Genomic DNA, 16,419 nt, shown 5'->3' with positions numbered 1-16,419 from the left:
CCACCTCAGCAATGAAGTCTTACATTACTTTAAGCAGAAACAACTGATCCCAGTTTGCTGAGGATCACCTGCGATTTCTGCCACAGTGAATTTTTACAATTGGACTCTGTCTTGGTGTAACGAATTATCTCTCTATGCTCATTAAGATCTACACTCACAGAGGGCAGGGACCTTGCCTTTCTGTTCACTGCTGCAATCTCAGTGTTTAGTAGAGGTCCAAATTCAGACTCAATGTTCAATAAATAATTATTCAATGAAGCAGTGAACAATCTCTTGCTTCTGTGCAAAGAGGTCTTGTTGACTCCTTTTGGATATGATGTTTTCATGGAACCAGATCATGATCGAGGGAAGGTGCATGCATCCACAGGTATGAGAAAGTAATAGGAGTGTAGCTAAAAATTCATTGTTTTCCCAGAGAATGGGCATATGAAATGTGATGGTTCTGATCATCTTTTCTAGGTTCCTGATCTTCCCAAACCTTGTTCATCCCCGTCATATAGAAGAGCAGTATGAGGCCTGAGAACCAGAGCAAGGTGTCCAAGTTCCTCCTCCTGGGGGTACCCATTCCATCAGAGCAGCAGGGCATGTTCTTTGCCTTGTTCCTGGGCATGTACCCAACCATGGTGGTGGGGAACCTGCTCATCATCCTGCTCATCAGGCTGGACTCTTGCCTCCATACCCTCATGTACTTCTTCCTCAGCCACTTGGCCTTCACTGATGTCTCCCTTGGCCTTCACTGACATCTCCTTTTCATCTATTATAGTTCCTAGGATGCTGATAAACATGTGTAGTCAGGATCAATCCATCCCTAATGTGGCATGCATTTCACAAGTGTATTTCATTAACTTTAGTTGTACTTATGGCTTTCTTCTCGCAGTGATGACTTGTGACAGGTATGTGGCCATCTGTCACCCACTTCACTACACCACCATCATGAGGGGTGAACTTTGCATCATCCTGGTGGCTGGCTCCTGGTTCTCCTCTTGTGGCCATGCTCTCTTGCATACCCTCCTTGTAGACTAGTTGTCCTTCTGTGCAGGGATTCTCATCCTCAACTTCTTTTATGATCTTGCTGTTGTGGTCTAGTCCTCCTGCTCAGACAACCCCCAGAATAAGCTGCTTATCCTCATTTTGAGGGAGGACTAATTTTCATTCTGCCATTGAGTGCTACCTTGGGCTCATATATCCTCACGGCAGTCATCATCCTGAAGCTCCCTTCCATCAAGAGAATCTGAAAAGTGTTGTCTACACGTGGCTCCCACCTCTTCGTAGTGTTTTTATACTATGAGACAATTGCAGGTGTTTGCTTTTTCTCCTCATCAGGCAAGTCCCAAGACAAGGACATAATTGCTTCCGTGATGTACGTTGTTGTCACCACCATGCTGAACCCCTTCATCTACAGCCTCTGGAATAAGGATATGAAACATGCTCTTCAGAAAATGTTCAGGACCAAGGACACCCCTTGGTGTTGTTAATTCAATCTCATTGTCATGGGCTTTTATGGGGACTATAAAATGTATCTCCCTCAACAGCTGTAACTTGGCCAGCTCTTATTGATAATCCTTTAACTCTTATCCATTCCTCTCTTGGTCTCATTTTCTATTTCTTCATATCTTTATGTTTTCCCGATTGTTCTTTTTTCCTGACCTGCCTTCTGAATTCTGTGTATTAATTCTCTGCTCTAAAATTGCAAGCCTGTCTATACACTGAAGATGTTCACTGCAAGCTTGCGAGAATTTGAAGCCCACTTCCCTGGGGCTCTAAGCAGTTGTTTTAATCTCCAGTTTTTCTTTATAACCCTCTCTATCTGCTACTGATACCACCACATATTAATATGAATTTTCATATTACCGTTAAACTTCATTTACTTCATGTGTGAGAAATTTGGAAGTTACCAAACTGCTATGTCTACTAAAGAGGTGAATACTACTTAGCCATAAGAAACGATGAAATCCAGCCATTTGTGACAGCATGAATGGACATTGAGGGTATTATGCAAAGTGAAATAAGTCAGAGGGAGAAGGTCAAATACCGTATGATTTCCTTCATTAAGTAGTAGATAATAACAACAATAAACAAACACATAGAGACAGAGATTGGATTGGTGGTTACCAGAGGAGAAGGGGGGAGGGAGGAGGGCGAAAGGGATAATTTGGCACATGTGTGTGGTGATGGGTTGTAATTAGTATTTGGGTGGTGAACATGATGTAATCTATGCAGAAATAGAAGTATAATGATGTACATCTGAAATTTATACAATGTTATAAACCAATGTTACTGCAATAAACAAAAAAGTAAAAAAAAAAGAAACACTAAAAAAGTAAATAAATAAAGAGTTGAGCAGCTATCACAGCTGGTATTCATTAAGCATTTAAATGTATATTTATTACTCTTCAACACAATCCTCTGATAAGAGTGTTAATATTTTCCATAATTACAGAGAATCAAACTAAAGACCAGGGAGATCTATTAAGTAGCCACCTCAAGACTTAATCTCAGACGTGTGTGACTTAAAGAATCATGTGTTTAATCAGATTGCTTTATTGCCATTATCCTGCCTTCAAATACAATTGGCCAGTTGGACTGTTTTATATATAAAGCATTGAGCATGTCCTCTTTTGTGTTTCCATTTTGTAAAGTTATGGTTAACTCCTTCTCATGGCTTTATAGTTTTAAATTGTGTCTATATTCTTTAACCTATTCATCCATTCTAGTTTGGACTGATGTTTGGTCGTCCCCAGTTTGCGGCTTTTGTATATATCTAGTGATGGAATTTTTTTCTTTTTGGTGAGAAAGATTGGCCCTGAGCTAACATCTGCTGCCATTCTTCCTCTTTTTGCTTGAGGAAGATGGTCCCTGAGCTACATCTTTGCCAGTTGTCTTCTACTTTGCATATGGATGGCACCACAACATGGCTTGATGAGTGGTGCATAGGTCTGTGCCCAGGAGACGAGCCCACAAACACCAGGCCACTGAAGTGAAGAGAGTGAACTTAACCACTATTCCATCAGGCTGGCCACTAGTAATGGAATTTTTGGATGAAAATTTATGTATATTTCAATTAATTATTAGATAAATTTTAAAAAGGTAGACAAAGTGCTCATATGAGTTTACACTCCTTCCTGTAATATATAAAAAGGTGTGGTCCACTTACTCGCCAACACTTATACTGTCCATCTTTTCCACTGTACACATTCTCATGGGTTTGTAGAACTACTACATTGGTGCTTTAATTTGCATTTGTCTGATAACTCATGTAGTTTAGCAGCTTTGGCTATGCTTATTCATCATTTAGGTATTCTCTCTTGTAAATGGTCTATTCCTAGTCAATTGCTGCTATTTTATTGGGTGGTCTGTTTTTTCTTATTGGTTTCTAAGATTTCTTTATGTATCCTATATATAAGCCCTTTGCTGGACATATGTATTGAGAATTTATTCTTTCATTATGTGGCTTGCTTTTTCATGATCTTAATCCTTCTTTTGACGAACAGTGTTTATACATCTTGATATAGCCATATTCAAAAATTATTTTCCATATATGGGTAACTCTGTGCCCTATTTAAGAAATTTTTGTCTTCCAAAAGATCTTGAAGATATTCTTCTAAGTTTTTATATTAAAAAAATTCTTGTTTTGCCTTTTGTATGTGTATATAAAGTCCATCTGGCTTCATTTTTGGTGTATGTTTTAAGAAACAGACATAAATTAATTTTCTTTCATATGGATAGCCAATAGATATATAACAGTTTGTTAAAAATTCCATCTTATCTCCAATCCACTGCAGTATTGTATTTGTCATAAAATAAATGACTAAATACAAGTTATCTTGGCTATTTTTTTTTGTCTTGCATTTTGTTTTGAATTTTAGATTACACTTAACAATTAAAAACAAAACATAACTATTGATATTTCATTTGGTATTGTATTCAAAATATAAAACAGCTTCGAGAGAACTGCCATTTTAAAAATATTTAATCTCCAACTGGGAACATGTTATATATCTTCAGTTATTTGTATCTTCTTATTTTCTTTTAATATATTTTGTAGTTTTAGGAGGACTTAAACGTCTTTTGTTCAGCCGTTCCCTAGATATTTCATATTTGTGTGAAACTTAAAAATGTTGTAACCATTTCAATTTCACATTCACTTTTTTCTACCATGTAGAAATATGGTTGACTTTTCTATGGCAAAGTCAATATATGACTTTGCTAAATTACTTTTTTATTCTTATAATTGGTCTGTATATTATCTTGGGTATTTTAGGTAAATCATAATATTTTCAATGAATAATAAAAATTGAGTTCTAGACTCTAAATACTTGGAGTCTTTATTTCTTTTTATTCACTTATTGCACTTGTTTAGATTTCTGGTACAATCTTTCATTTTTGCAACTTTGTATAATAAAATTTGTTTCAATGATTTTTAGAAAATTTACCGAGTTGTAATCCAGAAGAAATTGATAAATTCCCAGAAATATACAGCCTACTAAGATTGAACTACAAAGAAATAGAAACCTTGAGGATGCCAGAAGAGGAGGAGACTAAAGCCAGTCAGATACCACATGAAAAGAAAGCTAAAGGCCAATATTCTTAGGAACATAGGTGGAAAAATTCTCAAAAAAATACTATCAAACAAAATCCAACAGCACATTAAAAGGATCATACACCATGACCAAGTGAAATTAATCCCTGAGATGCAAAGATGATTCAATATATGCAAATAAATTAATGTGATACACTAATTTAACAGAGTGAAGAATAAAAGTCACATTATCATCTCAATAGTTGCAGAAAAAGCATTTTACAAAATTCAACATCATTTCATGATAAAATCTCTCAACAAAAAGGTGTAGAAGGAATTTACTTCAAGATAATAAAGGTTATATAGAAAAGCCCACTTCATACTTAACAGGGAAAATCTGAAAGTTTTTCCTTTAGGATAAGTAACAAAACAAGGATACCCATTTTTGCCACTTCTATTCAGCATAGTACTGGAAGTCCTAGTCACCACAATTAGGCAAGAAAAAGAAATAAAAGTCATCCAAATTGGAAAGGAAGATGTAAAATTGTCTTTGTATTCAGATTGCGTAATCTTATTTGTAGAAAACCCTACAGACTCTACCAAAAAAATTGTTAGAACTAACACTCAAATTCAGTAAATTTACAGAATACAAAATCAATGTAGAAAAATCAGATGTATTTCTGTACATGAACAACAAACTATCTGAAAGAGAAATTAAGAAAATAATGTCATTTATAACAACATCAAAAGCAGTAAAATACACAGGAATATAAAAGTAACTAAGGAAGTGAAATTATTCTACACTGAAAACTATAAAACTTTGATGAAAGAAATAAAAGACACAAACAAGTGGAAAGACATCTGTGCTCATGGACTGGAAGACTTAAAATTGATAAAATGTCTGCACTACTCAAAGTTATCTACAGATTCAATGCAGTCCCCATCAAAATCTCAATGGCATTGTTCACAAAAATTGAAAAAAATCCTAAAATTTATATAGAAACACAAAAGATCCATAATAGTCAAAGCAATCTTAAGTAAAAAGAACAAACTTGGAGGCATCAGGCTTTCTGATTTCAAAATATATTACCAAGCTACTCTAATCAAAACAGTCTGGTACTAGCATAAAGACAGACATATAGACCAATGAGACAGAATAGAGAACCCAAAATTAAACCCACACATATATGGTGAACTCATATTTGATCAGGACGCCAAGAATAGACAATGGGGAAAGGAAAGTCTTTTCAACAAATGGTGTTGGGAAAACTAGATATTCACAAGCAAAATCTCAAAATATCCAAGACATGGAAGCAACCTAAGTGTCCATCAATGACCAAATAGATAAGGAAGATGTGGTGTATATATACAAAGGAATATTACTCAGCCATGAAAACAAAGGAAATCCTTCCGTTTGCAACAATATGGATGAGCGAGGAAGACATTATACTAAGTGAAATAAGCCAAAAATAGAAAGACAAACAGTGTATGGTATCATTTATAACTGGAATCCAAAAAAAAAAAAAGTGAAATTCATAGAAACAGATATAATGGCGGTTGTCAGGGGCTAGGTCTGGAGGAAATGGGGAGATGTTGGTCAAAAAGTACAAACTTTCTGTTATAACATGAATATATTCTGGGGGTCTAATATATAGCATGTTGACTATAGTTAATAATACTGAATTGTATGCTTGAAATTTTCTAAGACAGTAGATCTCAAGTGTTCTCCACCACACACACACACACACACACACGCACACAAAATATGGAGGCGATGGATGTGTTAATTAACTTAAAGAAGAGCAAAGTGACAAAAATTTTACTTGACTTAAAAACTTACTGTAAAGCTACAATAACCAAGGGAATGTAGCACTGGCCTGATGATAGACATATAAATCAATGCAACAGAATTGAGGGACCAGAAATAAATCTCCTAGAGGAGTAAACATTGTATTTGTGATCAACTGGTTTTTGACATAGGTATGAAAGCAATTCAGTGAGGAAGGGATAATCTTTTCGGCAAATGGTGCTGAGAAATTGAATAACCTCCTTCAAAACCTTAAACTTAGACCCTCACTTCATAACATACACAAAAGTTAACTCAAACTGGATCATAGACCTAAATATAAGAGCTAAAAATATAAAACCTCTAGAAAAAAAAGTAGGAGAAAATCTTTGTTTCCTTGTGTTAGGCAAAGATTGCTTAGATGATACATAAAAGAAAAAAATGATATTGGTCTTCATCAAAGTTCAAATCTTTTGTTCTGAGAGAGACACATTAAGAAAATGAAAAGTGAGCCAAAGATTAAGAAAAAAGTATTTGAAAGTTATATATACGATAAGGGTCTAGTATCCAGAATAGATAGAGAACATCATACACAAAAATCACATGCTGTACAGCAAATGATGTCAAGACAGGGAGACGAGCAAGTGTACACAGTGAGACATTGCTGTCAGAGAACAGCTTGTGTATGAATAGTGTTCACAAGGCTTCCACACTCTACCAGGTACCAGACAGCTTAGGTCAGCTCCTCCTCTGCCTCCTCCCCAAACTCGCCCTCATCCTTGGCAGTGGCGTCCTGGTACTGCTGGCACTTGGACACAGGCCATTCATGTTGCTCTCAGTTTTGGTGAATTCCATCTCATCCATGACCTCACTTGCGTATCAGTGCAGGAAGGCCTTGCACCAGAACATGGCCATGAACTGCACCGAGATGCACTTAAACAATGTCGGGATGGCCATGCTGTTGCCAATGAAGGTGGTGGACATTTTCAGTCTCTGGGAAAGAATGTCACATATAGTTGTTTTCACATTATTGGGGATTGACTTTCATTCTTTTCCATGTCAATATCCAGTTTCCAAACACCATTTATTGAAGAGAGTATCATTTCCCATTGCGTATTCTTGGCTCCCTTGTCAAAGTTTGGTTGGTGGTATATGCATGAGTTTAGTTCTGGGCTGTGTATTCTGTTCTATTGTCTATATGTCTGTTTCCATGCCAGTAACATATTGTGTAGATTACTATAGGTTAGTAATATACCTCCAGCTTTGTTCATTTGGTTCTTCAAGTTTTGTCCATTTTTCTCAAGATTGCTTTGGCTCCAGTGGCTCTTTTTTGGTTCTCTATGAATAAAATGAATGGTGGCAGTGGAATGTGTGCTCTAATACAGTTCAGAGTCAGTGGTGTGGGAATCTACAAGGGCTGGTTCTACTCTGTCTGGGTCTTTCTGTGATGTATAAAGAGGCAGATTCCGTCACTGTGTTCTTCAGAGGTCAAGAGAGTTCCTGGCCTCTCCTCCACCTCATGACTAGGCAGATGAGAGGTTAACACGTCACTGAAGATAGGGACTCAATCTCCTGGGTCTCCTGTGATTCAACCTCTTTGGCTCCTGCACAAGATCCATCTCAAGAGGAAGGCAACAAACTGGGCAATTAACTCTGTTGCTTCTTCTCTAACCAAAAGCCTGGGGTCATGTTCTCCTGGGTCTTAGTCCTGTTAGTAAATGTGGATCTTCCTGCTCATTGTTATAGGGCTTGTAAATAAGCATGGAAGGTGATAAAGATCCTTAGGCCATGGAGGCATAAGAGATGAATATTTAGGTAGCAGCCTGGACCAGCAACAATTGGCATTGATCAGAGCAAGGTGGGAAACCATCACTTGGCCTATATATGTGCATTTTTGTGAGGACTAGGAGAGAGACAGAAAATGTATGTTTATACTTCTTGGATAACCATGTGTTCTTAAGGGGTGACTGACACACACTGACCTATATGATGCTACTAGCCATATGTGACCATGAAATTAAAATTAACTGAAATTAAACTTTTTGTTCCTTGGTTGCACTAGCTATATTTCAGTTCGTCAGTAGTCACATGAGGCTAGTGTTGCTGTATTGGACAATGCAGATATAGAACACTTCCATCATTGCAGAAAGTCCTATTGTATAGTGCTGATAACAGACTATGAAGAGCTGGAAATCTCTTGCCAATGCACGTATGTGTAATTGTATTGATGTGTTTATGTTGCCTCTTTTTATGTTATTTGTGTGTTGTGTTTGACTACAGGTGATTCTTAGTGTGTAGTGGAGTTTTTGTGTGTATGTTGTTTGTGAATTGTCTGGGTGACTGGATGTGATGGTTGCATGTTTTTTAAATAACTTTATTGAAGCATAATTGATAAACAAAAAGTGTACATATTTAACGTAAACAATTTGATGAGTTTGGACGTGTGCGTACGTCCATGAAATCATCACCACAATCAAGGTATTAGACTTATCCATCACCTCCAAAAATTTCCTTGTGTCTCTTTTTTTGTGTGTCTGGCAAGGAAAGTTAATATTGGATTTACCGTTTTAATGAATGTTTAAGTGCACAATATAGTTTTGTTGACTATAGGCTCTGTGCTCTATAGCACATCTCTAGAACTAATTCATCTTGCATAACTGAAACTTTATATCAATTGAATAACTCTACATTTTCTCTTCCACTTAACCCTTGGTAATCACCAGTTATTCTCTGCTTCTATGAGCTTGACTATTTTATTTTATTTATTTATTTATTTATTTATTTATTTTAATTTTTTGTTTATTGCAGTAACCTTGGTTTATAACATTGTGTAAATTTCAGGTGTACTTCATTATACTTCTATTTCTGCATAGATTACATCATGTTCACCACCCATATACTAATTACAACCCATTGACTATTTTAAATACTTCATAAAAGTGAAATCATTCAATATTTGTCCTTCTGTGACTGATTTATTTCATTTAGCATAATGTCCTCCAGGTTCATCCATGTTGTCACAAAAGGCAGGATTTCTTTCTTTTTTAATGCTAAATAATATTCCATTGTATATATACACCACATTTTCTTCATCCATTCATCTGTCAATGGACATTTGAGATATTTCCATAACTTAATTATTCTTTAATAGTACTGAAATGAATATGGGAATGAAGATATCTCTTTGAGATCCTGATTTCAATTATTTCTGGTATATACCCAGAAGTGAGATTGCTGGATCATGTGGTAGTTCTATTTTTAATGTTTTGGAGAACCTCCATACTCTTTTCTGTAGTGAGTGCACAATTTTACATCCCCACTAACAGTGTAGAAAGATTCCTGTTTATGTGATTTTTAAGTTGTGTGTGAAAAAGTCTTTCATTTTAAACTTGTATGTCAGTTGGTATGAATCCATGCAAACCTCTACACTTTCAACCAAGATGAGTATAGGTCAGAGAGGGCCAAAAAACGGCACCTTGGGTTTGTTCCTTACTATGTCACTGTGTGTCTGCTTTTGTGTACAACATACTCACATTCTAATTCTCTTCACCTTTAATGGATGTAGAGCAGAGGGCCAAGTGAGTGACATAGCAATATGTGTATGCACTTGACCTGGTGAAACAGCCTTGCAGCCTGACTCTTCTTTTGTCTTAGCTCTAGAGATAAACAGGCAGCTCTAAGAGGAGTCCTCTTTATGCTGAGTTGGTGGCAATTTGTCATTGTGGTGTGAAGGCTACTGAACTCTCTGGGGCCCCAAACTTTCTTCATTGACTTTCAGTTATTTCTACATTTCCACTTTTGGAAACATGGTGTAGTCATTTTTGGAACCTTGTCTAGTTAATCAGATGACTGTGAATTCTAACTCCTCGGTCCTACAGCATCTGCAATATCTCGGTTCTCCGGCCACATGATTGGGCAGATTCTCACCTGACTTACTTTGCCTGTATGCTCAGAACTTAGCCATTTTAAAGCAGTGGAGGTTGAAGGGGAGGGAGAGACAATGGCAGATATGAAATAAGTTATTTATTGGCAAATTCATTTAAAATACAGTGAGTTAATTGTTGTGGATGTACTAATCTTCAGGGGACATGTTCTCACCCCTCACTGTTTCCCTGCATGTGGGAGAGAGACCACAGAAGTAAACACACATTTTCAGGAAGCTACTTGATCTTGTTTGATGGCCATCTCATACCTTTGTTATCTTTAATTCCTGATGTGTGATCTTGGTCACTCATCCTGCCAAAATAATGAGTTTATTTTATTTTTATTTTTTGGTCCTCTCCTTTTGACTGCCATTTTTAGTCAATAACTTATTAATTCTTGTTGATACATTTTCTAAATTAAAAAAAAATTATTGGGGCCGGCCCAGTGGCGTAGTGGTTAAGTGTGTGTGCTCTGCTGCAGCCACCTGGGGTTCGCAGGTTCGGATCCCGGGTTCTCACCAATGCACCGCTTGTCAAGCCAGGCTGTGGCAGCGTCCCATATAAGGTAGAGGAAGAAGGGTACGGATGTTAGCCCAGGGCCGATCTTCCTCAGCAAAAAGAGGAGGATTGGTGATGGATGTTAGCTCAGGGCTAATCTTCCTCATGAAAAAAAAAATATTGTGGTAAAATACATGTAATACAAAAATTTACCATTTCAACAATTTGTAAGTGTATAGTTCTGTGGCATTAAGTACATTCACATGGTTGTACAACCATTACCACCATCCACCTACAAATTTTTTTTAAATACCCAGATTGAAACTATACCCATTGAACAATACCTCCTTATTTTCCTTCCCCCCCGTCTGTAGCAACCATCATTTTACTTTTTGTCTCAATGAACTGACTATTCTAGGAGTCTCATATAAATGGAATCATATAGTATTTATACTTTTGTGACTGGATTATTTTACTTAGCATAATGCCCTCAAGGTTCATCCATGTTGTAGCATGTGTCAGGATTTCCTTCCTTTTTTAATGCTGAAAAATATTCCAGTCTATGTATATCCCACATTTTGTTTATCTTTTTATCTTTCAAAAGATATGGGTTGTTTCCATCTCCATTGGCTGGAGCCAATGTCTCCAGCTATTGTGAATAATGCTGCTTTGAACACGGGTGTATAAATACCTGTTTGAGACTCAGCTTTCAATTTTTTGGGAGTATATACCCCAAAGTGGAATTGTTAGATCATATGGTAATTCTATGTTTAATTTTTTGACAAACTGCCATAATGTTTTCCACAGTGGCTGCACCATTTTACATTGCTACCAACAATGTGCAAGGGTTGCAATTTCTCCACATCCTTACCAACACTTGTTATTTTGTTTTTTTTTTTTCTTTGCTGAGGAAGATTTGCCCTGAGCTAACATGTTTTTCCAATCTTCCTCTTTTTTTGCCTGAGGAAGATTCACTCTGAGCTAACATCTGTGCCAAACTTCCTCTAATTTGTATGGGGGTCACCACCACAGGATGGCTTCTGGCAAGTGGTGTAGGTCTGGGCCTGGGAACTGAACCTGGGCTTCTGAAGCAGAGTATGACAAACTTAACCACTAGGCCACGTAGGCAGACCAACACTTGTTATTTCCTTTCTTTCTTTCTTTCTTTCTTTTTTTATAATAGTCATTCTAATGGGGTGAAGTGAGTCTATGCCTTTAACACTAATTTTATATGTGGTACACTTTTTATCCTCCAAATAATGCTGTAAGTGGTGTGTGTGTGTGTGTGCGCACGTGTGTGTGAGAGAGAGAGAGCGCACAACAATTGGGATAAACAAAAATCAGACATAAGCACGTAAGTAGTGCTACAGAGCCGTGCTCTTAATCAGTGCCCTATTAGGTTGCTCACTAGGATATGGGCTCCCAGAGGAAGTGACTGTGTCCTATTTACTACTCACTCCCTAGTGCCTATCATAGTATCATAGTATCTCCTATCATATTATCTCCATTTGTGTGAAAAAAAATGAATTGTTCCTGATTTTGCATTGGAGAGTTTGATGTCACATACCTTCTCTAAGCGACCGTCACAGCGTACAGACAATTCGTATTGCACTATGCATTACAGTAATTGCAATGCTCAGTATTTCTAAGTTCTTGACATTTCCCATTTCTCCTCATTCCCAGAAGACAGAAGAGCAACATGAGGAGGGAGAACCAGAGCAGCGTGTCCGAGTTCATCCTCCTGGGGGTCCCCATCCCAGTGGAGCAGCAAGGCCTGTTCTTCGCCCTGTTCCTGGGAATGTACCTGTCCACGGTGCTGGGGAACCTGCTCATCATTCTGCTCATCAGGCTGGACTCTCGACTTCACACCCCTATGTACTTCTTTCTCAGCCACTTGGCCTTCACTGATGTTTCTTTCTCATCTGTCACTGTCCCAAAGATGCTATTGAACATGCATACTCAACACCTATCCATCTCCTATCCAGGGTGTATTTCACAGATGTATTTTTACCTCTTTCTTGGTTGTGTGGATAGTCTCCTTCTTGCAGTGATGGCATATGACAGGTATGTGGCCATCTGTCACCCTCTCCATTACACCACCATTATGAAAGAGGGGCCGTGTGTGCTGCTAGTGGCTGGCTCTTGGATTCTGTCCTGTGGCAGTGCCCTCTTGCATACACTCCTCCTGGTCCAGGTGTCCTTCTGTGCTGACAACATCATTCCCCACTTTTTCTGTAGCCTCTCCATTCTACTCAGGGTGTCCTGCTCAAATACCTCTCTCCATGAACTGGTCATATTCACTGCAGGGGGCGCAACTGTCATTTTTCCATTGAGTGGCATCTTGGTCTCTTATGGCCACATTGGGGTCACTATTCTGAAGGTCCCCTCTACCAAAGGGATCTGCAAAGCCTTGTCCACCTGTGGCTCCCACCTCTCTGTGGTGTCTCTATTCTACGGTACAATTATAGCACTGTACTTTTCCTCGTCGTCGAGCAACTCCAATGACAAAGACATGATTGTCTCACTGATGTATACAGTGGTGACCCCCATGTTGAACCCCTTCATCTACAGCCTAAGAAACAGAGACATGAAATTGGCTCTGGGGATTCTTTTCAGAAACAACATCCTTTTCGCCAAGTGAGAATCATGTAACCATGTTTTCATTTCACCCACTGACCTTGTCAGAGATGCTTTCTTGAAAAATAGTGTGTTGACCACACATGTCCCTAGCAGCCTCCCAACTGTCCTTCACATGGGCAGTTATGTTATTGGATCCAATCCCTTTCATTTTCGTCACATCTGTGGACAATTTCTTCCTCCATAACCCTAAATATGGCATTCCCCCGACACACATTCATCTTTGTAGTCTTCAAGGCACCAAACTCCTTATTAGCAGGTGTGTGAATGATCATTTTGAATAGCTTGCACTACTGTTTTATCCTTCTGAAGAGAGATGAAAGACTTGCTAATATAACAAAGCACACCACCCTCCTATCTCAAAAGGAAAACATGACACCAGCAATTTATGTTTAATTTTTAAAGATAAAACCAGTTTTGCTTTAGGCTAAGATTACAGGTATGAAATGTAATTGTATTTTGGACTAAGCTTTACCTTCACACACCCTGAGTTTCTGACTCATAAGTGGCAGATGGTCAGAAGCCTCAAATATGTTATGGTACCTCACTTTATAATGAAAGGAATATTTGGACTCTCAAGCATAGCCAGTTTAAATTTTTTGGAACACTGTTTTGACAGGTAAAAAAAAAAGCCTCCTCATCAATAGGTATTATAGCTTTTAATTATCACTCACAGTTTCTACCTGTTGAAATAAATGAGATATAAATGAGCCCCTCATTTCCTCTTTCTTGTCTGTTGGTTTCCAATGCTACAAATATTCAGTGAAATTTCTAATGTTTAGTTTTAGTAAAGTCCAGAATGTTTACTTTCTTAATGTAGTAGCTAGCTAATAAAGTGCTTTTGATGGTTTGCTAAAACTTAAATGAACTTTAACTTGATTTTGCCTGTGACAAGGACTTAATAAGGGAACACAGAAGAGTCAATGCAATTACCAAATTTCCCCATTTTAGGAAGACTGTGATTTTTCCCTTGAAGTTGGATTTTTGTGATGAGAACAGCTTACATCTGTCTCAATAATTTTAGTCTGGGAAAATGAGTGCTTTAGTCTTGCTCCCAAACTGAGAGATGTCACTTCTAATAGGGAAAAGCTAAATGCATGGGTTCATAATTTATGCACACAAAAATATTTACTGCGTGACTACTACGTGCTGGGCAATTTTCTAAGTTCTGGAAATAGAAGTTAAAAAAAGGACCCCCAAATCAATCCCCGCACAGAGTCTACACCCCAGCACTCCTGAGCCCACTCATGATGCTCCTTTTTTTCCACAGCAATACTTCTAATGCACCATACGGTTATTTCCTTTATTATCATTGTTTCTTTCCTGGAATATAAGCTCTACAGAAGATGAGTTTTGTGTCAGAAATAAATAAATAAATAAATTCTAAATTTTGTTTATAGGTAAAAACTGGTATGAATTAAGGAAGTATCAAAAGGGAAAGCAAGAGTGCTGGGGGGGTTAATTTAACATTGTGTGGTCCAGGTAGAGCTCATTGGAAAGGTAACATCCAAAGAGGTATGTGAAGACAGGTAAGCAAGCCATGGGGATATGTAGGGAAAAGCATTCTAAGCATGAAGATCAGTAGCTAGAAATACACTGAGGTGAGATGGTGCCTGGAACCATCTCAGGAATATTAAGGAGGCCTCTGTAGCTGAGCAAAGCTGAGTGGTGAAGGGATGGAAGGCAATAAGTTTAGAGATATCATGGAACCATATTTGTAGGGCACTTAAGGTCATAGTAGGTGATCAAGGTTCTCCAAAGAAATAGAACCAATAGGTTGTGTGTGTGTGTGTGTGTGTGTGTGTGTGTGTAGAGAGAGAGAGAGAGAGAGAGAGAGAGATTTATTTTACGGAATTGGCTCATGCAATTGTGGATGTTGCCAAGTTCAAAATCTGCAGGATAAGCTGGCAGGCTGGAAATCCAGAGAAAAGTTGCAGTTTGAGTCCGAAGGTAGCCTGCTGGCAGAACTTTCTCTTTATTGGTGAGAAGCCAGACTTTTTCTTAAGGCCCTCCACTGATTGGATGAGGCCCACCTACATTGTGGAGGGCAATCTGCTTTTCTCAAAGTTTGCTGACTGCAATGTTAATCCCATCTAAAAAATACCTTTATAGAAACACCGAGAACAGTTTTCAACCAAATATCTGAGAACTGTTGCCTAGACAGGGTGACACATAAAATTAACCATCATAGTAGAGTTTTTGATTTTCAATCTGAGTGATTTGGTAACCTATTGGAAGGTATTCAACAAAGGAATAACATGATCATGCTTAATTTTGTTATTGTTTCTTTAAAACAAAACCCGGATTTTCAAGGTATAAGTTACATACAATAAACCTCATATATTTAAAGTATACAATTTGAATAGTTTTTACATACGTATATACCTATGAAATATCACCACAAGCCGTCAAGATGATCAAGTTTCTCCATGCCTACCCCCCTGCTCCCTCTTCACTCCTGCCATCTGTCCCCAGGGAATCAGAGATTTGTTTTCAGTCACATAGATTAATTTGTATCTTCTATAAGTTTATCTCAATGGAATAATACAGTATGTATTCTTTCATTGGTGCATCTTTCCCCTCAGCACAAGCATTTTGAGATTCATCCCCATGTTCTAAGATGTATCAATAGTTCATTCTTTTTATTGCCGAGTAGTGTTTCATTGTATGGATATACTACAGATTTTTGCCAATTCACCTGTTGATGGACATTTGGGCTCTTCCCAAATTAATGGTTTGGTCATTAGATAAAGCTGTTATGAACATTCTTGTGTCATTCTATGCATAGACATATATATTGTTTTTCTTTGAGCAAATACCTAGTCATATGCTAGGTATATATTTAGTTTTTAAAGAAATTGTCAAACTATTTTCCAAAGTGGTAATAACATTTTACATTCCCAGGAGTGATGTATGAGACTTCCAGTTTCTTTGTAGCTTCAACCACACTTGATAGCAGCAGTCCTTTTAATTTTAGCCATTCTAATAGGTATGTAGTGGTGTAAACCAGTTTACAGACCTGTAGCCACTTGATTGGAGGGGTGTCTGGGTTCTTT

The 16,419-nt window shown here is 37.7% G+C and overlaps 1 protein-coding gene across 2 annotated transcripts; it reads left to right on the top strand.

Annotated features, from left to right (window-relative positions):
* The first annotated feature begins 509 nt into the window (after positions 1-509).
* On the top strand, positions 510-13,367 carry LOC106800735 (olfactory receptor 1J4-like). Of its 2 annotated transcripts, XM_014781935.2 has the most exons (2): positions 510-1,022; positions 12,422-13,367. In XM_014781935.2, exons 1-2 carry the CDS (start codon positions 718-720, stop codon positions 13,365-13,367), a joined length of 1,251 nt encoding a protein of 416 aa, XP_014637421.2. In that variant the 5' UTR covers positions 510-717. The 2 variants fall into 2 exon arrangements, with proteins under 2 accessions (XP_014637421.2, XP_087275276.1); XM_087419150.1 differs by lacking the exon at positions 510-1,022 and having other exon boundaries at positions 12,414-13,367.
* Positions 13,368-16,419: the final 3,052 nt, after the last annotated feature.

This window comes from Ceratotherium simum, chromosome 29 (genome assembly GCF_057802395.1).
Source record: "Ceratotherium simum simum isolate JZ-2026a chromosome 29, ASM5780239v1, whole genome shotgun sequence".
NCBI classification, from domain to species: domain Eukaryota; kingdom Metazoa; phylum Chordata; class Mammalia; order Perissodactyla; family Rhinocerotidae; genus Ceratotherium; species Ceratotherium simum.
Note: the sequence above shows the minus strand (reverse complement) of the source record. Positions and strands in the feature narration are given on the sequence as shown.